General features: G+C 39.7%; 1 protein-coding gene across 1 annotated transcript in view; it reads left to right on the forward strand.

The window, feature by feature from the left end:
* arhgap46b (Rho GTPase activating protein 46b) overlaps window positions 1-24,693 on the forward strand; it is a 126,198-nt gene that overhangs the window by 26,669 nt on the left and 74,836 nt on the right. The window contains exon 2 of the mRNA XM_007250754.4: window positions 24,164-24,607. Within this exon, the coding sequence (XP_007250816.3) occupies window positions 24,164-24,607 (444 nt within the window). The remainder of the gene's footprint in view (window positions 1-24,163; window positions 24,608-24,693) is intronic.

Here is a 24,693-nt window from a genome sequence, read left to right on the forward strand (position 1 = left end):
GATTTTCTGCAAATAAATGCTCTAAATGACAATATTCTTATTTGGAATTTGGGAGAAATGTTGTCCGTAGTTTAAAGAATAAAACAACATTGATTTTACTCAAACATATACATATTAAAATGTCGATGTTGCGTTCTGTGTATGAAAGAAGTGTAAAAACAGTGTGAATTCAGTATAAAGGATTAGTGAAGGTGGAGCAGTGGTGCCAGTGGTCTTGTTTAAACCGTTTAGTTATTAATAGTGTTGTTGGCCATCTCTAAGAAACGCATACAACTGCTGTGATCTGTTTACCAGACACTGTGATATTTTTGGATCCGAGTGAAAGGTCTCAAAGAGACTATCTTGTGATTGAGCGTGTGTGTGCGTGTAAAAGAGAGAGAGAGAGAGAGAGAGAGAGAGAGAGAGAGTGAAGGAAATTGAGAGCGAGAGATAGTGAGGTTGGAAAGTTTGAGGGATGTGTTGGCCTGATTGTGGGACACATATAAATCTCTTTGCCTGCTGTGTGACTCTGGCCTCTCTTGGCTTTACTGTCAGCAGTGTGTGGTAAATCAGCAATAAAGAAATGGTCTGAGATAGGGTGGGATTTCAGCACTGATTAGTTTATTAATAGGAAAAATGTGCACCCACTTTTGCTGTACTGTTATACTGTCTATGCTTTTATTGGATGATGATGGGTAAATACCATATTCATACACACCATAGCAGCCATACTAACCAAGACATAATCATACTAACCATAACAATTATAGCCTTAACATGCATAGCATAATCATACCCATAGAAACATACACATTCAAACCATAACCAAGTAAACCTAACTATAATAACCCCAACCCTACTAACTGTAACATAACCATACAAATTATACAGTATCTCTAAACTTGAACCTAACCACTACAATACTACCGTAACCATGATCCAAAGCAAAGTCATTTTTCCTCAAAAAGTTTAATTTATGTTTTCTGTTCCAGTAAGGATCTTTCTGTAAATCCATGTTCTGTGTCCCAAATTTCTTGTGTGGAAATGTGGCCCTCACAAGAATAGTGGTAATAAAAAAACACACACAGGCTCTTTAAAGGTGAATTACAGTGGCTAGGTCATAATTTATTTGTTCTGAGTTACAGAATGGACATTTATGATCGCCAAGCAACAATATATATATAGTGTAAAAAGTGTGTGTGTGTGTGTGTGTGTGTGAGAGAGAGAGAGAGAGAGAAAGAGAGAGAGAGAACAGAGCCTCTGTATCTAGCTCTCTCTACCAGCTGGTTGTGTCAGCATGGCATCAAGTCTCACTCCAAGCTGCCCTTTTCATTTCTCCCCATACACTTATAGTTTACTAGCTGCAGGTTTCTACTCGCAGAAGACTCCACCTAGACCACACACACACACACACACACACACACACACACACACACACACACACACACACACACACAGAAACACACACACACACACACACACACACACACACACACACACACACACACACACATTCTCAGCAAGTCAATAGATTGAACCTGTGTAAGTCTAGGCCTGTTGAGAGATTTATTGGAGTTTCGGCTAGTGTGAAAGAGATGAGCCAGGGTGGGCGGGGCAGACGAGTTCATGCTAGTGTCAAGACCAATCAGAAAAGGTCAGTTGGGGGTTAAGATGACCAGTCATGAATGTTTAAATCACTGACTGACTGATTGATTAGAGCAGGTGGTCACAGTCAGATCACTTCAGTAACAGATTGACAGACTGGGGTGTGTGCGTTCGTGTCTGTGTGTGCGTGTGTGCGTGTGTGCGTGTGTGTGTGTGTGTGTGTTTCAGAATAATTTATGGCATATACTTTGCCTTAGGTCACTTGGCTTAAAAGTTCTATACTTTAACATTAAAAATATCTTTAGGCACACATACACACATGAAATAAGTCTCAGATCAAAGTGTAAAGATCTCTTTTTTTCTGGAACACACACACATACATACACAAGAGAGAGTTTCTTACTAATGTATTCAGAGAAGTGAAATATCTACAGGGTTTGGACAGTGAAACTGAAACACCTGGTTTTAGATCACAATATAATTTATAGTCCTGACGGACATAGAAAAGTTGAGGTGCACATTGAATTCCGGCGTGATTTGGGCAGCCGTGGTTTTATGTTTTTTGGATACAATCCGGGTTAGCACCCGAACATCCCTTTCAGACAGCTTCCTCTTGCGTCCACAGTAGGGCTGCCACAAACGATTATTTTTATAGTCGACTAATCACCGATTATTTTTTATGATTAGTCGACTAATCGGATCATACGTTAATTGAATATAAAACACAGTTTATCACAATAGAATGCAGCTGCTATTATACAACCAACATTAGATTTCAGCTATATGCTAACTAAAAATAAAAACAATTAAAATCATAGTTCATTAAACCTTTAATGAAATATGCAGCTTGTTGTAACAGACAATTATTTTACTGTTTAGCATAAAGTGTAAACAACTGTGTAAAATAAGGATAAGGCACTGGCATTTATGAAACATCTCAACCGTGAGGTTGTTTGAACTATTATGAAAAAAAAAGTATATTAATAAAAAATGCCTCTCTGTCCAGATATTGTGTACATTACCGTACACAGGGCAGCGGTCTGCACAGATCTGATTGGCAGAGGAGAGCGTTTGGTGATTTTACACCACACATGACTGATCTGTGAGTTTACTGCACCGAAAAGCACTGAAAACAGAAGCCACTGTCAGAATGAAATCCTTCTCTGTAGTTTATCGGTTTGGGACGGCATTTGTGACAACGTCTGGGTCCGGATCCGGATCGCGGTCCGCCTATTAGTGACCTCTGTTTTAAAGCTATCAAGATGAGTAAGTTAAGTACTAAGTTAACGCTCTGTTTACGCTAATTTTAGCAGCTAAATAGCAATTTAGCTTCTTCGTCATTTAATCAGCCACAACATGCCTCCTTTTCAGGTGCTCGTGCATCGCGCATCAAGTTCTTCATTGCAGATATTGCATTGCACGCGTTTCACTTTTATTTTCTTGGTGATCCCACACTTTTGAGTTCTGTAGCGGGGTAGCCATGAAACCAGAGCCTGTCTGTATAATGTCCTGAGATGTCGTCCACTACCTACCCCGGTTTCCACTACTGCGCATGTGCGTCCAGGACAGAAAGGCAGTCGCAGCAGAAAAAAAAAAAAACGACTAATCGACTATTAAATTAGTCGTCGACTATTTTAATAGTCGACATAATCGTGACTAGTCGACTAATCGTGGCAGCCCTAGTCCACAGTTAATCCTTTTGGATGTGGTTGGTCCTTCTTGGTGGTATGCTGACATTACCCTGGATACCGTGGCTCTTGATACATCACAAGACTTCCTGTCTTGGTCACAGATGCGCCAGCAAGACGTGCACCAACAATTTGTCCTCTTTTAAACTCTGGTATGTCACCCATAATGTTGTGTGCAATATTTTAAGAAAAACTGTGCTCTTACCCTGCTAATAGAATCTTCACACTCTGCTTTTACTGGTGCAATAATGTACAATTAATGAAGATTGGCCACCAGGCTGGTCTAATTTAGCCATGAAACCTCCCACACTAAAATAACAGGTGTTTTAGTTTCATTGTCCAACCCCTGTATTTTGTGTCCTTATTTATTTTGTGCAGTTTTGATATTACTATTTATATTAATATATTTATATTAATTTTATTGTAGTAACTTTTATACACACAGTTGTTATGTGCCTCTTCAGTTTCTTATAAAACAAATCATCTTAAATTCACTTTGGCTGTTTTTTTTTGGTGAATTATTTGTTTCAGGATTCTGTTGGAAATATTTCTCTGCAGCAACTAAAAAAATAGATTTGTAGATGTAAACTTTGTAGAAGTTTTAGTTTAACTTTTAGATAAACAGTAATTTTAGTTCCAGATATGATGGTCATATTTTCTTAATTCAAGTAAATAGGGGTTATCACACCCATTAACATACTTTAATAATTGCTTTTCTTTTTTTTGCCTATTTAAAATGTTATTTGTATGCTTATTGTTAGGTTGTGATACCTGTGGGGCAGTTTGACTTCAGACCAGTATCAGCATTTCTGATTATTGATTGATTATTTTAATTATAAGTAAGTTGCTCAGTTGGCTCAGTGTTTAAGTTCTCCTCCACTTAGCTTCCATGTTGCTGGGGACTGTTGGAGGTGGAGACATGTGAGACTACACACACAATAGTATGTTTTTAGGGTAACGTTACATAAGGACACATGGTTGGAAAGGTTTGAACAGAATTTTAAAAATATAGAACAGATAAGAGCTAGAGTTGAATGTTGGTTGTGATTGCTTTTTGATTAATGTTCAGCCTAAATGGATAATATCTGAATATTTTTAAAACTCTTGACTGTGATGGTGTTGTCTAGATGGAGATTCACTGTGGGTTGTGTGGTGGTAGGTTAAGCATGGCGGGAGATGTTCCTGTTTATTTCAGCACTGATAGAGATCATGATGATGCTTGTAGTAAAGGCTTGTCTCTGAATGGTTGGTTTCCTCAGCACAGAGTGTGTAGCTGAGGGTGAACACAGATCATAGATATGGTGTCCTGACCTGTATCTTCAAAGACTGATCTACATGCTTGATGAGAAACGTAATATTTAGCACAGCGAACATCTGCAGAATGACATGCAGCCCAGTTAGCTGACACTTCTGACTGAAAAAAAATATTTTTCTTATTAGGTGATTTAAATGATTTCCTCAGTATATTCATGTTTTAAAAAAATTAAAACAAAATTTTCACTGCTGGCATAGTGGGTGTGTATATCGTATTGTTTCGCACTATTAAGGCGCACCGGATTATAAGGTGCATTATTTTTTAAAGTTACACAAGTGCTGGATGTTAATCTACACAAATTTCTCTCCTGAAAATGGTTCATTTGGGTATGTAAAGTGCTTCCGTTTATCTACAGTAAGCTTAGATTAGGCTAGTCTAGCAGTGCTACACTGAGGAACCCTGAGTGTTGTGGTGTTAGCTAGGGTGATGTTAGCTAGCGGTTCATCCCACATAGCTTGTTTTAACATGGTAAACACAAAGGCTACAGTCTGATATACTCAGCTCTGAATGGCAAAAAAGCTAACTAGCGCTTAGCAAGGTAATGCTAATGCTGCTTCAGCAGTGGTTAGCAGCAGGCTACAGGCCGATAATACTCTCCTCTGAACGGCAAAAGAGCTAGCAGTTAGCAGCTAATGCTACTAACGCTCCATTAGTAACACTTTTGGGTTTTGGTTGCTAAGATATCAGATACAGTTTGTGCCTTTAGAAACATTAAATAAATATCACAGACTTTTAGCACTTTAGATTTACATTAAATTACGTGTTGCTGTGGATACTGCTGCGTTATTGTTGTATTGCTTTAGGTCTGTTTTTCACAAGAATAGACTAATGGTCTGTAGTGTAAACACCATGTGTGCACTTTTTTGCTTTTATCAGTCAGAGAAACAGAACCAAAGGGCTGTTCAGTATCTAATAATGTTTTCCCAAGACACACACACATACACACGCTCACAGAGACTGTGGGAGTGGAAGCAGCTGATATAGTACACTCACTATGTGTTAAACTTTACTGTGGCAGTTACATTGACCTCTGAAGCTGGCCTTTTGGTGTTTTCCTTTTCTGTGTGTGTGTGTGTGTGTGTGTGTATACAGGTTTTACACTCCCATACTTCTACTCTTCCATATTCAAAATTGCACAGATGGTACCAACTCCCATTAAAAATCCAACAACAAGCAGGTGAAGGTGTGTATGTATGTGTGTAAGTGTGCGTGTGTGTGTGTGTGTGTGTTTTCCACATTAACCCGCACATGGAAAAACTTCTCATAATTACCCATAATAGCAGGAACAACAGTTGCGCTGTTCTCTTTAGTGTGATAGGCTCATGTGTGATATGGTATATTAATTATGAATTACTCAGTTGTAGAGAAGAACTGTGTTAGTGTGTGGGAGGGTAGGTGTGTGTTGGTTTATGGCACATTGCTGTGTATTGATAAAGGTGAGAGGTGTTGTGTTTCTCACTGAGAAGTGAAACAGATGGTCAAGTGTGTGTGAGCGTGTGTGTGAGCGTGTGCCTGAAAGTAGCAGTAGCTTCTGTATTGTTTTTCTTAAGTGACTCGAACAGGTGTCTCCATAGACACGTTGTATTAAATAGACTGTTGTGTGTGTGTGTGTGTGTGTGTGTGTGTATACCTCCCATCAAGGTCTCTAAGACACCTTCCCTTGTTCTGTTTTCTTTTCTGGACATCGTCAGCCATTTAAGTTTTGTATATATATATATTGTATATATTCGCTGGTAAGCAAGGAATTCCCCTTTCTGTGTTTTGGAAATAAAAAAATTTCTTAATTTCTGCTAAAATGGTTTAAAGTCACTGCTAGTGGTTTAATGTAAAAATAGTTGTGTTTTTCATGCTATAATCCAGTGCGTCTTGTGTGTGAATTTTACCAGTCAGGATGTAAGAAACAGTAAAGCCACTACACATTTATTTGCGGAAAATGAGAAATGGCTGAAATAAAAAGATCTCAAATAATGCAAACAAAATAAGTTCATATTCATAAAGTTTTAAGGGTTCAGAAATTCATATTTGGTGGAATAACCCTGCTTTTTAATCACAGTTTTCATGATCTCCTCCACCAGTCTTACACACTGCTTTTGGATAACTTTGTCACTTCTGGCAAAAATTCAAGCAGTTTAGCTTGGTTTGATGGCTTGTGGTCATCCATCTTCCTCTTGATTATGTTCCAGAGGTTTTCAATTTGGTAAAATCAGAGGAACTCATTTTTTTTCATCATTTTTAGAGGTCTTTTATTTTTTTTTCCAGAGCTGTATTTATATATCTTCTGATAAGTGTGCATGACAGGTGAAGTGAATAATACTGATTATCTCTCTGGTTACTCACTTAAGGAATTGAGTCAAAAAAGGCTAAAAGGAACACTGACTGACCTGGTGAATCACTAAGCAGTAGGGGTGTCACGATTCTCTAAATCCTCGATTCGATTTCATTTTCGATTTGAGGGTCACGATTCGATTCGATTCTCGATTTTCTTGTTTTTTTTTCTTGTTATTATTTTATGCCTCATAAAATTTAAATAATATATTTATTATTATTATTATTATTATTATAAATATTATAAATATTATTATTATTATTTATTAAGATATATATGGTAATGCCATCTAGTGACTTTTTTTGGTAGCAACAGTGTGCACTATTAAAATAAGCAGTTTATCAGAGCTGTGTGTGGATGGCTGGTGAAACTGCTCATTACATGAAGCTGCAGTTCTTCATCCAACCACTAGCAGCAGCAGCACAAGCCCCGCTCTTTTCACTCAGTCACTACTTCAGTACAGCCCAGCCACGGGCTACAGAGCTCAGCCAGTCCGTTTTTACTGTTTCTGTAAACAAATAAAGGTTTTAACCCCACTAACCGGATAATACAGCTCACTACAGTTCATCTTTCAGCCCAAGCAGCTAACAGCAGCAGGTTAGAACAGCCGACACGGAGGCACTGCTCGGAATACATTATAAACAGGTCAGTTAGCGCGCTGCTAACCTCAGGATGTTTATAACTACGGAGTTTAGTGGACACACCACGGCCGCCAGGTAAGTCTTTTAAAGGCTACTGAAGACTATTAAAGGCTATTAGAGTGTAACCCCTGGCTCCCAGGGGTTACAAGAGGTTATTGAAAGCATTATTGGGGGGCAGAAATCAGTACAGGCTGGTTAGATAAGTGATGTGGGTATTGTCTTATAAATATTTACACATAACTTATATCTCTCCTGAAAAGCTTTTATTTTAGTCAGAAACACGCTTGTGTTTACTTTATCTGAGAGAAAGATGTTTTTTTAATTCAATGGAAAGCAACAGGTGTAGTCAATTATAAGTTTAAGATTTTTAATCCACCTCACTGTGATCTATAGTCAGTGTTCTCAAGTCACACTGACACACGCATTTCAGCGAGTTCACACGCTCTCACCTGCGCGCACCCACCCCTCCGTTAGATACAGATACAAAACCTGCGCGCCCAACCCCCGAACCCCCTCCCCCGTTGGACAGATAAAAACAGTGATCACACTCCCGCCGACTGCGCTCATGCAGTGGCTATCTCTATTTAAATTAATAGGATGCGCTGTGTTGGTGCCGCGCCATTTGCGTAGCGCGCTGCGCTATTTGCGTAGCGCGCGCGGGAGGGATCGTCGATCCTCTTTTTGACTTCGATACTCGAGATCGTGACCTCATTTCGATTCGATTTCGATAAAATATCGAGATCGTGACACCCCTACTAAGCAGATGTATTACCCTACAGAGAAGAAACACAGCTAACAACATATCACACAGTGTTAGTGTGTGTGATGCTGGACAGATTTGTTACATGACCAGATCCATTCAAGGAAAAATAACCCCAGAATGAATTAGATGATCTGACCTCTTAATCTAAACAGCTTTTAAGTATGTACTTTGCTAAGTACTGACACCTGACATGCTCCTGGCATTCTCACAAAGCAGGATTCCACTAAACGTCTAATAAGGACAGAGTGTGTAGGCGTGGGAACATATTTAAAAGAGTGTTGCTCACCTACATGACTAAGCTAATTTATTTTTCATTTGCATTAGCTTTGCATTATGTGTGTGTCTAGTTTCTTTGCATGAGAGCCGATGTAGACACAGATGTTGTAAGTGAGTCAGGTGTGCTTGGTCTCTCTGTGTGACTCAGGTGCTTTTGAAAACCTGAAAAACCAAAATAGTTAAAATTTAAACCTAAAAGTGGCACAGCAGCCATCAGAACAGCATGAGTAACATCAGTTACAATAATTATTTTCTATTATTTCTGTTTCTGTGAAAAGCAAAGTGAGTAGAAGATGAACTGATCTCCAGAAAAAATCATGAATTCAAAATTTAAACATACCTTTTTTACATTTTAAGCTATATTAGTGTACTATTTGTGTGTTTTTTTTTTTTGTACAATTCTTAGGGTAGACAAATGGAAAGGACCAGCATGTAAAGTTTTGGGCTGCCCAAAAAAAAATCAACTCTTAGATAACATTATCAAGCTGTTAGAATTTAAAGCTGTAGTCTGTAAGATGTTTTTTTCTTCTAAATTGAAAGTTGTAGTATTCATGAGTTGGTACGGGAAATAATATTCTTATTAGTGGTATCTGTGTTCTGGTACAAGCATCCCAGCTTTGTCTGATATATATTTATTCTAAAAACACAGTTGTCTGGTGGGTTTGCAGGAAGGAATTGCTGTCTATATTTTGAAGGTTTTTTAAAAATGAGCAAAATTAAACAGCAAAACAGTGTACTCAAAAACAGAGAATTTTACACAGCAATTTATTTACATTAATGTGCATTAAAAGTACTCGGTTACCCGGTAGTGCGGAAGCACAGAGAGACAAAACACCTTTCATTAGGAAAAATGCCCTCTATCAACACTCAAAACTAAAAGAAACATAGTAACGGCCCAGTGTGGCTCTAGTTGCTTAATTTTACTTTTTTACTAATTTTATATTGCCTCAGCCTTCCTCTCAACATCAGCGTGTCTTGAGTGAAGGCTGGGTGTTTATGGCGGTTCAACACAGGCCAGCTGGGACAAACGGGGGCAGCACATCAAAATTAGATGCTCATCCAAAATTAGGTGCATGAACAGGAATAGAAAGTTTATTGTCTTTAAAATGGTTCATTCCTTTGTTATAATATCATGTTATAATTTTATTAGTGCCAAATTAGTGGTTTATCACAATAATTTCTGGGACAAAATATCATTCACAAAAAATTATCGTGACAGGCCTACTGTTCACACAGTTCACACAAGTCTAGCTTCCAGACGCCGCCAGTCATGATCATTACCACTGCACTGTCCACTGTGGGTGGTAATACCTTATGCCTTTTACAATATGAATTGATACCAAATCAGATTTGGTTCTGTAGCCTTCACAACTTCGGAAATTAAATGTCCCATTCATCTGAGATTCACTATCAGGCCTCGCACGATATTGCCGTGACCATGCTGGCCAGTGTTTAACCTCAATCACAAGATAACACCTCACAACATATAGTTTATGATCAATTTAAATGTGAATTTAAGGACTGCTGACAGAGGAAGCTGAAAAATAACTTTTTGACCACAAAAAGCGAAAAGTGTGGTTAATTTCATAAAAAAAATTAAACACTGACGTGATAAATGCATAACATAAATGTGGCATGGCTGGCAAGAGCGTATTTGCATAAAAGTGACAGAGCCCTCAAACGTCTCATTTTGAAAGGGACTTAAACTGGCAAGAAAGAGCTGGTGAGATTTCTACAAAGAACTGCTTGAACATGTTTTGTTTAGCCCATAAAACCTAACTTGTGTAAAAAGATGCATAATATGTACCCTTTAAAGCCACTGTATATTAAAGTAACTTTAGTAACAGTATTAATCAGCTTCGTAATCATAGTTTTTTTTTTTTTTTTTTTTAACCTTAAGAGCCAAGATGTTATCCTGACACTTGTGTGGGACCAAATAAACACATTTGGAACAAACACCGGTTAGATTTCTATGTATACACATATGCGCATACTTAATTATATAAATGTGTATTTTAATATGTAACATGCATGCTTATATATTATGCCCTATATTTACTGAAAAATCATGCCATTGTTCAAGATGTTCACATAGATTGTTGACACACTGCATAAACAAACACAAACAGACACAGTAACACACACAAGATTTAGTGTCCAGCTCTGACCACAGTATAAACAAAGCAAATGCCAAACCTGTGATGCTTCAGGAGCTGCTGGACTTTGGTCTAGCGGCTGAAATGTTGCTGAAATGTCTGAAGTTTGCTTCTATAGATTTACAAGAAGGATTTTAAAAAGCTAATATAGCTAACAGGTAATGGCAGCTACACTTATTAGCATCATTAGCATCACACACTTGCCTCGCACCTAAAACTTAATTTACTCAGTTCGATTCGTGTTTGATTTATTTTCTATGTTGCGTCAGTGTTGTAGACTTGGAGTCAAGTAACTACACAAATGTGGTTGTATGTTTTTTTTAAGTAGGCAGTACATGAACACACGGTAAGGAAAGGCATCAGGCAATTTAAAAAACAAAATAAAATAAGATTTTGGAAGATTTTAAGGTTCTGAATTTTGGCTTTCCTAAAATGTTGTACTTTGAGGTACTGTTATCTATATAGTATTTATTTTTTATTTATATATATATAATCCATGAAATGATTTACAAAATAAAAGCTCTTATTATATCTCCTGGTTTTCATTTGCACTTGCCATAGTCAGACACCAGTCATCTTAAACTAAGTTTAACATGGCTTGTTGCTTACATTCACACTTGCTAATTTAATGGCTAATTTGCTAACTTGCTAATTTAATTAAGTTTTTCGGATGGAGGCTACTGACTAATCTTGATATTGCGATTGTGATAAGGATCTTATAAACTTTATGATCTACTTGCACCACTTTAGAAAACATTACATGGCTAAATACTGGACCAGGTTTTGGGGATAAGATTATTTTCTTATTTTTGTGTGTGTTTTCATCTTCACAAGGGACTGTATTGTGTGTGTGCTAGCCTCCATAGATTTTAAATAAAAACATAGAGAGATGGAGAAAGGGAAGAAATCATTCAGGAATTTGTTTCTGTTCTTCCTAAAGGGTTTTGTTGATCTAGGTGTGATTTTATGTATTTATCACCTCCTCATGCCAGCCACTGAGAGACTGCCTGTGTGTGTGCTGACAAAAAACACCGCAAACCAACTCACAGTGGGACCTGCATACGCAAAAACACCCACCCTCAGTGGCTTCTTGCTTGTTTCCACCTTCAGCTGAAAGAGAAGAAGCCTCACTTCCCTTCATGGAAGTGAACAAAACCTACCTACAGCGTTTATGTAGTAGGTGCACATATTTCATGTGGAACCAATTTAGACGTCGCCAGGCGCCTTCAAACCTGATGGCGTAAGACACAAGTATGTATTTAAGACACCTTGGACATGTTTCACATTTTAGTTTGTTTACCATTCTGAGCCGAAACCCCCGACTGTTTACCGAGGTACGTCACGAAAAGGCCGGCTCTGAAAACGAGCGAAGTATTGCATGTCAAAGCTCGGCTCCACAAGCCTTTCCAGTCTGCTTTCATCGTTTACAAAAGTCTGGAAAATATAAATACATAAACTCCCTCCGTCTCCCTGTCACAGTTTTTCATTCCAGAATTATTCAAGAGCTGATTTACGGCCGGTTCCTGTCACCCAGCTACAAACGGCGAGTGTTGGGCGAGGAGAGTCTGGACTGTTTGGAAGTCAGTGACTAAAGAAGAGCTTTGTTCCCTTAGTCTCAGGCTGCTGGCTTGTCTGGACATGTCTGAAAGATGTGAAGGCAATGCAGACTGGTGCTTTTTCAGAACTTTCACTTCATATTCTGAGCAAACTGGTGAAAGCAGGGTAGAAGGTGACTTTTTAAAGCTTTTTCTTAAAGCTTTTGCCCTCAGTGACTAAAGTGTCTAGTTATTTCTCACAGAAAATGATTGCAATTACACGTTTTGTTGTTCCGAAACACACAAAAGTAAATTAAAGTGTACAACACAAAAAAATCTGAAAAATGCAGAAATGTATAATATTCAAAGCAAAACTCCAGACAAAATTATTGGCACCCTCAACAAATAACTAAAATCAATCAGTACCTACAACCAGAAACAAGATTCTTAACTAAAAATTTGGACCACTCTTCTTTTGTAAACTGCTCAAGGTCTTTCATATTTGAAGGGTTCCTTTTCCCATCAACAATTCTAAGATGTCTCCACAGGTGTTCAATGGGATTTAGATCCGAACTCTCCAGCACTTTGTTTCCATCCATCTTTGGGAGCTTTTTAAAGTGCATTTGGGGTCATTGTCCTGCTGGAAGACCCATGATCTATCACACAAACACAAGCCACAAACCTTCTGACACTGGGATCTACTTTGCGACCCGAAATCCTTTAGTTATTTTTAGTTACCTTCTTGATTCCTTGCACAGCAAGGAAGCATCTGTAGGTACTGTGTTCTGTTTATTGGATACTGTGTTTGTATTGCTGATAATTAAGGGCTTTTTCAAACCTGTAGTTGGTTTCTTTGGTCCCGATCAATTGATTAGTTTGTTTACTGGGAGGGTTTTTGGCCTCTGTTTGGTTTGGTTTCACACAGTCAAAAACCTAAACGCACCAAAATACACACCAATAAACCACGTGAGCATATTGTTTCCTCTGGTTGGTCAGAGCTGTCTGGCGTGGGAGCACAAACGTAAATATAGCGACAGGGGTGATAGCGTTCCGGCGCCGCGCCGGAAATCCGGCGTAGCGTGGCTCTATAAAAAATATATATATATATATAAATAAAATAAATAAATAAATAAATAAATAAATAGAGCCGGTTCAGGTATTAAGTCCCGCCTCTCAGTAGAAAACAGCTTGCTGTTTTTTTTTTTTTTTTTGCGGAGGAGCGGGGGAAGCCCCTCCCTTGCTGTGAGATTTAGCAGCGGGATCGGACGCAGCAGCTTCAGCTGATTTAAAAACAGATCTGGATATACGGAGATTTTTCTCAAAAAAAGATAACGGTAGGCTAAACACGTAAACTGTGATGATATGTTTCTGATAGCTGGTTAAAAATACACTTCTTGTATCAGCACACAGATTAAACCCACTGTGATTAATAAACTGCAGCTGTGTTAGTGAGTTAGCTTGATAGGGAGTCAAGGTTTTAGAAAATAAATAAACTATATATGTAATGTTCAACTTGCCCTGTACCTGATCAGCTAATCACTATTTCACATATTTCACTGTCGTTATTAGTTTAGGATTACAGGAGAAAATGAATATAGCTAATTAGCTAGAAGCCAGATGTAGTGGATAGTCAGAATTTAGTACAGTACTTTGTTTGTAGTTTAAAGCAGTTTCTTAACCCTGATCACTGAACTAAAATTGTGTTTTCCACAATTCCACAATCATTTCACCTAGATTTTCACCTGATCTTGATTTTCACCTAGAGTGACAGCTGTCACTCTAGGTGAAAGTGGTTCTGCTAAACGAAAGAAACGGGCAGAGAGCAAAAGAATCGCAGATGCACTGCCAAAATTCACCTCCTTTTTTACACCTCCTGAACCGATCAGTGTTTTTGGGGCCGATTCCGATCGCCGGTCGTCTTTCACCACGATGGGCCGATCGCCGATACCGATCTTGGGCGGGGCCAAATGCCACATTAATGCCACACAGGTGCCTGGCAAACCTGGCTGGTACAGATTCCCCTAATTACATCCACACCAAAGCAAACACTGGTAATTTACGCTGCTAGTAAATAAACATGAATGTTACTGACCAAAATAAACGCTTTTTAGGAGAGATATAAGTTCTGTGTAAATATTTATAAGACAATACCTGACAAAATCAGTTTTAATGACGTTAAATAAACATCACTGTGACAGCGCTAGTCGCAGTTTCACCGCAGTAAAGGACGAGGAGGTGAATCACTTATCTAACCAGCCTTTACTGATTTCTGCTCCAATAACCCTTTCAATAACCTCCAATAGCCTTTAATAGTCTTCAGTAGCCTTCAACAGTCTAACCTTGCAGCCGTGGTGTGTCCACTAAACTCCGTAGTTATAAACATCATGAGGTTAGCAGCGCGCTAACTGACCTGTTTATAATGTAATCCGAGCAGTGCCTCCGTGACAACTGCTGCTGTTAGCTGCTTTGGCTGAAAGGTGAACTGTAGAGAGCTGTATTATCCGTTTTTAAAACCTTTTCCTACACAGATGAACTTAAAAAAAACGTGTAAAAAAACGCTCCAGACTGGCTGAGCTGAGCTCTGTAGCCCGTGGCTGGGCTGTAGCTGTGACTGAGTAAAGACAGCGGGGGCTTGTGCTGCTGCAGCTCCCACTAGTGGTTGGATGAGGAACTGCAGCTTCTTGTAAGTGAGCAGTTTCACCGGTTTCACCAGTTTCATCCACACACAGCTCTGATAAACTGCTTAACCCTAAACTCCTGAATCAGATCGGCTAAAATCATAAGAATATCTGCAGAACAGTGTTAATATGCAGTAGAATATACAGAACAGTGTTAATATGCAGAAGAATATACAGAACAGTGTTAATATTCAGTAGAATATGCAGAACAGTGTTAATATGCAGTAGAATATGCAGGATCAGGGTTGAGAAACACTGCTGTAATGTGACTTCTGTTCATTTGTAGTTCACAGTAAGACCACATGTCCTGACGTTTATAAAAATCTCTATGAAACATAAAGTTACATTATTTTACACAAGGACACCATCTTAAGAAGAGCTCTCAGTAGAAAAAGAAAAAATAAAAGTGCACTTTTTTTACAAGAGTGGAGAAAATGTAAATATGAAAATGAAAACGTTATCTAAAATGTGTCACTTGACAATAAGGTTATACACAGACTATTAAATGTTTGAATAATGTGTCAACATTCATGCCTATGTTACGTCACATATGCAGTCTGTTGTCCCTCCCCAACAACCCCCCCCCCCCCTTCCTCACCTTGTTGGAACAGGAAAAAAAAGTTCAGGCTCAGGATTTTTTTTCACTATCACCCCTGTAGCGAGAAGATTCTGTGTTTCAGTGCGTATATCTGTTCAGTGTGAAGCTGCTTTAACTCAGAATGCAGAAACGATGCGCTTTTAACCACAAACCACTGGGTGTTTTGATTCACATTACTGTTTTCACACCTGCTCAATCAAACTGCAATAAGGGTACAAACGAACCAGAGTCCGTTTTAACCGGACCAAATTCTGGCTGTTTTGAAGATATATTTTAGCCATATACTTGCTATTTAATGGGTCCCAAATGGGAGATCTGGGGAGATTTTCTTTTTTATACCCATCTACTTTTAATTCTGCTTGAAAAATTACAGTTTGAAAATGTTTTGAAATTACAGCTACCATTTAGAATCAGATTTCATTTGGCTGTAAAAAACGAGAGAGAGAGGGAAAGAAATATTTCCATGTAACTCGAAACATATGCAGCATATTTAAGCTATACCTTTGAGATATGAAAAATAATGTCAGCTGTGCTGTGAGCGTGTATAAGGAGCATTCGAGTTCATGTGTTGCGCAGTGCAACCTCGGTTGTGCATTTGTCCTATTTTGCTGGTTTCCAGAACTCTTTTTCAGGGGCTTATGGGTCACTCAGGAAAGCTAGCTGCTTTATAATTCAATCCAGTGGGTGAGAAATATGTAGTTGTTGAAGTCAGCAACAAAGTACTAATAACCGTTAGTATGTGTTAGCTAAGACAAGATTATTTGGTGTTTTTAGAGGGTTAATGTAATGTAAATGTTTAAATATCCTAAATACATTAAATAAAACATTTGTCTTGCTAAAAAAAAAGAAACAGATCAAAACAGAACCCAGCAAAAGTAGGTGGTATGTTCAAACTTTGATCAAAGTGGATTAGCAAAATTAAATAGTATGTTTAGGCAATCCTTTTATGGCCAGCTCTTCTGATTGGCTGCTTTATATCACTGTGATGGATCACAATATAATCAAGCCTTACTGATTAGCATAACTCTTACTGTTTCTATTGTGCTCCAGTCAGCATGGTGTAATATAGCAAGCAGGATAAATTGTAGTAGGGTCTGGTAATGTTAGCTTTTAGCCTAGCTCCCAAAAAGCACCCTCCCACAGTCGCATGGAGACCCGCAAGGATGTTACAAAGCAAAGTCTTTTATTAGTTTATTATATTATAAAATTGTCAAATTCTTAACTCCCTAATACTCAAGGCTGTTTCTACATTTGATAATGGGCACTCTAAGCAGAGACGTTATTAATGTGGAGACTAGCCGCTTTCTGAATAGGGGTTCTTATTACTCTATAAACATGTCATCTGTTTACAGATAAAGTCTTATCAAAAAAGAACCAGTTACCTTGCTGGATGAGGGTCAGAGATACCTTCAATGTGGAGAGCTGCGCAAGGGAAGTAGCCATAACGAGCTGGAGAATCTTTTTTTTTTGTGCATTATTGAGCCAAACAATACAAACTGTACATGAGGTTTTTGTAAGATTTTATCAGTGATGCAAAATATGTTATTTGCATGGCAATCTGATCTTCTCTTCCCATTCAAAGAGATGGGAGTTCACAATGATGGCCACAGAGTAAAGGTCTGCACTACCGTGGGAATCCTCCGGGACTCACGGGTGAATGGGACAGAATTGAATTGTTATTGGCCGGAGCGGGAGTTTATTCAATCCAGACGATGTGGATTAATAAATAGTCTAGAAAATTATAATAATCACGCAATGATTTTCATGCCGAGCGTACAGAAGGAAAACAACTAATCAATTAGTAATTATAATAACAATTAATTAATTCATTAATTTGATTGAGTTACATTTTAAATATTTCTTATTCCTAAATCAATCTGTTCATCCAATGTACACGTATAAATCCCCCTCTACTTCAAGATTCGTGATCTGGTAGCGATCAGTGCATGAATCTTGATTAATACATTCAGCACTGAAAATAACTCAAAGAAATGAAATTTTAAAACAAACTTCATGAGTACAGCAGACTCATGACTGGCACTTAAGGAAAACTGCAAAAAAAGAGAAAGCAGTTAAAAGTTAATGGCCAGTGCATTCATAAAAACACCCTCAAGATATTTCTGATATAAATTATCAAATATATAAATATCAAAGCAGAGGATGGACTGACAGACACACACACCGATGAGGACAATCTCAGCATATATTGCTGTTATAATAAATACATAAGTACATTTCAAGCACTAAATTGACCAAAGAGTAAAGAGACTTCTCTTGACTAGTGGATGTAGGTTGTCATATTCTAGAAATAATCATATAATTGTATTTTATCTGTAACGTGTGTAACACTAACACACTATCACAGTTTAAAAGCTTTTATTAAAGTTGGATTATTGATTCTCTGTGTGTGTGTGAGTGTGTGTAAGGAGAGCAGCAGAGGTTTTGCTGCACGTCGCTCAGTGATGAGCTCATTGCAGCTTTCATCTTCTTTGTGTGAGACTTGGCGAGTGTTGTGAGGTCGGTGGGGGACTGGAACCGTCGATAACACTGCTGTCTGATACAAAACCCACCTCTTTTGTCCTCAGAAAAAATCTGTGTGTGTGTGTAAGTGAGTGTGTGTGAGCATGGGAAGTTTTGACTGCCAGTGAAAGCTCACTGGCTTTGAGACTTGGAAGCAAAGCACACACACACACACACACATGCTTCTGAATGTCAAGACAAGATAGCCTTCAACATGGTCTGCTATTGTAGGTTTTTTTATAGAAGCTCATGCATGTATGGGTGAGGATGTGATCTTTCTTAAAAGGAAGATGCTGCTCTGAGATCAGTTTCCTGCAGATTCAAACAGCTGAATTCTGTTTAAATCTTTAAATACTGTTCTAAGGTCAGCTGGGGTTGGAAATCTGGATTAAACTCGTAGCAAAGCTCGTAAACAGAGAGACGTCTGTTTTTTCCCCCTAGTCTGTTTCCTTTTCACTGCTTTTGTATACAAACTGACATCTCACGATGAACCTCCAGAGGCGCTGTTGTGTGGATTCGTATGTCTCTCTCTCTCTCTCTCTCTCTCTCTCTCTCTCTCTCTCTCTCTCTCTCTCTCTCTGTTTTTCTCTCTAGGACACAAGAACAGAATCCTGAGCATCACTCTGACTTTACTGTCTGAGACTTCTTAGCTCAGCTTCCTCTAAGAACTTCATTGCCATTTCCTCTTAGGCTTTTTGAGGCGATCTAAAGAAACTCTAAAAGAGGAAACTGTACCTTTTATAGAGGGTGTTTTGCTCTGACATGATATTTGCCAGGAACTTCTGCATTCAACCAGTGCAGCTCAACAACTGCATTTCTGAAAATGGCCTTATCTATTAGTTGCACTGACATGCCAAAAGCTGAGAGGCTAGCATCCCAGGTTAGTGACTTTCGACGTGTTATTGAGCCGTGGGCATTTCCATATTTCCAAGCTGGCCCCTAAGGTAACACTTGATCAAATTTTGTATACTGATATCCCATGACTTTTGCCATGTCAGTGTTACCACAGTTTGTGTGGTATTATTGTATAACCTCCCTTTATAGTCCCACCTTACTGTGCCAGGCTTTGCAAGAAACAAACTCCATCTCAAAGCAAATACAATTGCAGCAAACAAGGATCTGCGCTAGACTAAAAGCTAACTCTAGACAACATGTTTTTGAACATTTCTACCCTCCACACATTTTTGTCTGATTCTTTAAAAACACACTGGACAACCTCTTTAATAGTTACTAGTAAACTGGTGGTAAATGCACATCAGAAGGGAAAAAAATAGCTTATGATTTTTCTTTTTTTACACATAAATGAACAGAGCCACAAAAAGCTACAATCTCTTTATATAACTTACAGTACGTATCATAAGGAGATAAAGAGACATCATTTTTCTCCAGTTTCCAAATCATTCCACCAGCCTGTGTGTCTCATTGAATGAGCACTTTTGAACAGTATAAATAAAATTAGCTTTAATCTGAATGTTGAAGCTGATGTCCATTAGTTTTGGGATTTAAGGGATTTAGGGCCCTCTCTGGTGAGAATGTGTAATTGCACCGAGCATGCCGAAGAATAATTTTAAACTGGACTGGTGTGATGCGGTCTTCTTTCAGAGCGGATGAATCCGATTCCAGGTTATGTTCAGTCAGAGAGAGAGAGGGTGTTCACGGAGCTCTCTCCACCGTTCAAATGCTAATTCGATATTAATCCTGGTTTTAGCGTGAACTCTATCGCGTTCCTTTTTGGCTACAGAGCTTGCTTCACTCCTTCATTTCTTTCTTTCGTTTTTACTATGGGTGAATGAGCCCTTCTGAAGTCTCCATTGCACCACCAGTCACTCGCGTTCAGTAAAACTGAGCCGGATCCTCTTTTAGAGACTGTATATGTTGTGGAAGTATGTAAAGACGAGCCACGTGGCCAAAAGAACTCCCAAGAAAAGCGACCAGCACCCCAGTTTTTAGAATGAATATACTGTATTAGGCTTAGGCTTGTATTAGGGATGGTCGTTTCAGCACACTGGCAACATTAAACACAATATTTTATCCCTTCTCTATTCAGAAATGCTTCTGCTTTCATTTTAGAAACAAAATAATACGGACTACACTGTTTGACTCTATAGTCCTCCCATTATTTACAGTCTGTTTTGCCCACTAAAACACTCTTCTTGCCCAGAGGGGTCAGACTGGTCATGCAGCTGGTCATGTATTGGGGTGGTGTGACTGTGGGTCAGCGACTGGTGGCCAATCTTAGGCAACAAAGGGTGATTTAGAACAAACTGACCACCAGTTTCTCTGTTAGCAGATGGTCGTGGATCTCCTAGTGGGAGGGATGGGCCAATTTTGCGGCAAAAGGCTCTCTCGCTTGTCTGCGCTCTCTCTCTTTCTCTCTCTCTCTCTCTTTCTCTCTCACACACACACACACACACATACTTTCCTTCTATCTGGTCTTCTTCATGAGGAAGAGGAAAGTCTTCCTGCATTACCACACACACACACACACACACACACACACACACACTACCTAAAGTGACCTAAACTCTTGTATTGGGAGTGGCTGAGTGGCAGATCATTCTGATGGATTTAAACAGAGTTTGTGTGGGCCCAGAGCTTAAGGATATGGTAGTAGAGGCAGAAGAAGAAGCTGGAGAGAAGTTTTGAAGTTGGGACACTACATACAGGTAGAGTAATAATGTTTTTGAGTTAAGCAAACTTTGCATACGTGTCGATAGCACATGGTGTTTGTCCTTATCTTACTAGATTGAGAGTATTTTGTGTTTGTGTGCTTGTAGTCTTATTGTAGTCATAGCTGTGTGTTACACTCTTGTATCAGAGACAAGATCACACATTATATGTTACAATATCTGGTATTTAAACCACTTGAATATTATGGTAATTCAATCAATATAAATGCTCCAAATCCAACAAAGGCTTAGATTACATGATGCAAAGGGAAGTTAAGAGGTTCCTTCTTCTGTAAAGGGATCTTCCAAAGGTCGTTCGGTCATAGATTGCTCATAAATTGTTACCTAAAAGGATGGCTTAGGATGCCCGCAACTGTATTGTATATTGTGTTGGGTGTCATCTTGTGAGCAAGATTGAACACTAGCCAACGTTCAAATGGAACTCAAGGAATTATCGAAGGTTTAGGCCTGATGGTGAGAGCCAGGTGGACGGGAGACTCCATTTGCAAAGACATGAGGGCGTTTAATACTCTGAATAACAAATATTTCCACCCACAGTGGACAGTGCAGTGATAGTGACCGGTGGTGTTAAAACAAGCTATGTGGGACAAACCTAATATCGCCATGGCTTACCAGAACACTCGTCAGTGTTCCTCAGTGTAGCGCTGTCGGGCGGCATTAGCCGCTAGGGCTTAGCGGATAATGCTAATGCTCCAGTGCTGTAAATAAATGGTAGCTCTCGTTTGACTTTTTTTTTTTTCCAAGAATTGCAGTTTTGTTTACTTAGCTTAGCTTTTTTAACTCCGTTACCTCCCACCATCACTCAGTGGCAAGACCTGCTGATTTAGAAGGAAAATATGGCAATACCCTTGTTCCATACAAGTGTCGCATAATGCACCTTATAATCCGGTGTGCCTTACGTATGAAAATAGACCAGGCATTCATTGATAGTGCGCCTTATAATCCAGTTCGCCTTTTAGTCCAAAAAATACGGTATAAGTACAATATAACTTCCCCAAAATAATCAAAACAACTGTAGAGGAACTGTATTTCTTTTTTTTGTGTAAGTAAATGAGTAAATAAGAGCTTAGCGCTTGACGTGCTGTTGGCCAATCTGCAGCGGAGGTGGATCGCTCTCTTAATCTTAGACTGCAGATCCTTTGTTGTGTCTCTTGGTGAGAGGAGATTAGAGGTGTGGATCACAGGCCGGGGGCCAGGGGCAAGTCTCTGGAACTGCTCGCAGGCTGTGTTCCCTGGGCCTGGTGCCCGGCCTCTTTGGCTCCTGGAGCTCACCCATGATAACATGCAGGAGCACACTTTCACAGCACTGTACAGATCTACAGGGATGAGAGAGAGGGAAAAAAGCTGTGTCTACACTTGTTTTTACAATGCAACAATGCCTTGCTGCACTAGTGACTAGTGCAGTAGTGAAGAAGACAAGTGAATTTAAGTGAATTGCACTTCTCAACTGTGTTTCTAGAATGCTGTTACACTAGTGATTCTGTTAACTGTCTGTGTTAAGTGTCTGCATGTGTCCGCTAAGACCGAGGTTAAAAACCTCTCCTAAGGTTCTCTCCTTAAGTTTCTCTTAGGAGAAGAGGCTCCTTAAGGTCACACCTGCATCCACCTGTTGGTCAAGCTCATGCTAAATGAGGACCAGCTGGCGTCTGCAGCTGTGTGAAGGAAAAACACACACACACATATACACACACACACACACACACACACGCAGCTGAGGTTTCGTGAGGTAAAAGTGCTGCTTTATTTAGCTCAGAGGTCCCAAGCTTTTAATAACAGTCTTATGTATGCCTCTGCGTAAGAGGCAGCATCAGAGGAAAAACAGATCTTACAATGCATCTTGATATACACTGCTTAGTTGTATTCATATGCAGGATGGACTTCCCAATATGTTTTTTTTTATCTACAGAACTCAAAATATGCATTTTGTGGCCCTAGATGACTTTGTTTCAGCTTCATAACTCCTGACGCATGTTTCATACAATATACATCCAAATATTTGTGTACACGCCTTTTAATCTCAGGTGATATCCTCCTAAGTCTTCAGAGAAAGTCTGTATTGAAGTGTTATGTTTTCCAATACTGTATCAGATCACAAAAACACAGTATGTATTTTATAATCAGAGATTGTTGGTTCATTTTGTTTTGTGTTTAGATCTCAGCCACTAGATGTCATTGTTGTTCATTTACTAAAGCGCAGCAACTATGATCGGAAGATCTCTGGTTCGAATCCTGGTCATGCAGCTTGCCATCCCTCTGTGGGTGGATAGATGGCGCTCTTTCCCCTCAGCACTTCAAAGGGTGAAGTCAATCAGCACAAGACGCCTGTGAGCTGATGTATCAGAACCTAGTCGCCGCGCTTTCCTCCGAGCACAGTCTGAGCTACTGGGCAATGCTGCATCCGTTCAAAAAGACTTCACATGTGACGGAGGCGTCTTAACCCCTTTTTGTGTTGTGGCATCACCGGTGATGGGGTATATACAGCTGAGTAGCAGCTGAATGGGTGGGACTATTAGCTAATTAAGAAAGAATTGTGAGAAAAAATATGAATAACAAAAAATATATAATATAATCAAAGTTCATCACCTTACAGTTTTGAAGTATTTTGCAAAAATGTTTTAATTGTAACCCCTCTAATGCGATACATAAGGCATTACCAGGTTCTTACCATCATGTTCTGTCTTAAAGGGATAGTTCGGTATTTTTGACATGAGTCTGTATGGCATCATCATAACCAGTGCCGTGCATCCACACTGACTTACCCCCCACAGCGTCCTGTGAGCCGAGTTCTTGTCCAGTTTAGGTCAAAGCGAAAGTAGTCCGGCATGTTTGCTGGGGTCAGGAAAATAACTCCTTTTTCTTCCCAAAGCAGTACGTGTTCAAAAGAGTGATTTATTTACATCACAAAAAACTAACCCTGCAAAAGTCACGCCTCGTAAATCACTTGGGTCCTACTTTCTCTCGTTCCATATCAATGCGCGCAGCGCTGCAACCTGACAGCTAGCCTACGTGTTTGGGTCGCTTTGTTTACTTCTCGCTTGTTGACGCGTGCGCAGCTCGCTGTCAGAATGACGCGCACTGATACGAAATGAGAGAAAGTAGGACCCAAGTGATTTACGAGGCGTGACTTTTGCAGGGTTAGTTTTTTGTGATGTAAATAAATCACTCTTTTGAACACGTACTGCTTTGGGAAGAAAAAGGAGTTATTTTCCTGACCCCAGCAAACATGCCGGACTACTTTCGCTTTGACCTAAACTGGACAAGAACTCGGCTCACAGGACGCTGTGGGGGGTAAGTCAGTGTGGATGCACGACACTGGTTATGATGATGCCATACAGACTCATGTCAAAAATACCGAACTATCCCTTTAACTTTTCCTGTGTCTCCTTCATGCAGGTCTGACTGGGTGGAGATTGTGGAGCCGCGCTCGCGGGAGCGCATGTACGTCAACCTGCTGACGGGCGAGTGCGGCTGGGAGCCGCCGCTGGGCCTGCCCATTCGCCAGGCCGACGGCAACCAGTGGTGGGAGCTGTTCGACAACAACAATAACCGCTTCTACTACTACAACGCCACCAGCCGGCAGACGGTGTGGCACCGGCCGCAGGGCTGCGACATCGTGCCCCTGGCCCAGCTCCAGGCCATGAAGAAGAGCTCTGAATCCGAACTGAAGGGTCAGGGGCGGCCTATGACGCCAGGGTCAGGGGAAGGCAGGACCACCCCCCTGCCTGGAATGGTTTCGCCCACCTTAAGCATCTCTCAGGAACTGGAGAGCAGCGGGAGGGAGACGCCAACCTCTAAAGGGAGGGAAGACAGTCTGGAGAAGAGGAGCCAGGGCGGCAGGTGAGGGAAATATCTTGTATATCTCGCTGTGGTCAAAAGTTTATGTACACTCATCAGAAAGAAGTGTTTCTTCCAATAACTTTATT

This window comes from Astyanax mexicanus, chromosome 13 (assembly GCF_023375975.1).
Source record: "Astyanax mexicanus isolate ESR-SI-001 chromosome 13, AstMex3_surface, whole genome shotgun sequence".
Classification (NCBI taxonomy): Eukaryota; Metazoa; Chordata; class Actinopteri; order Characiformes; family Acestrorhamphidae; genus Astyanax; species Astyanax mexicanus.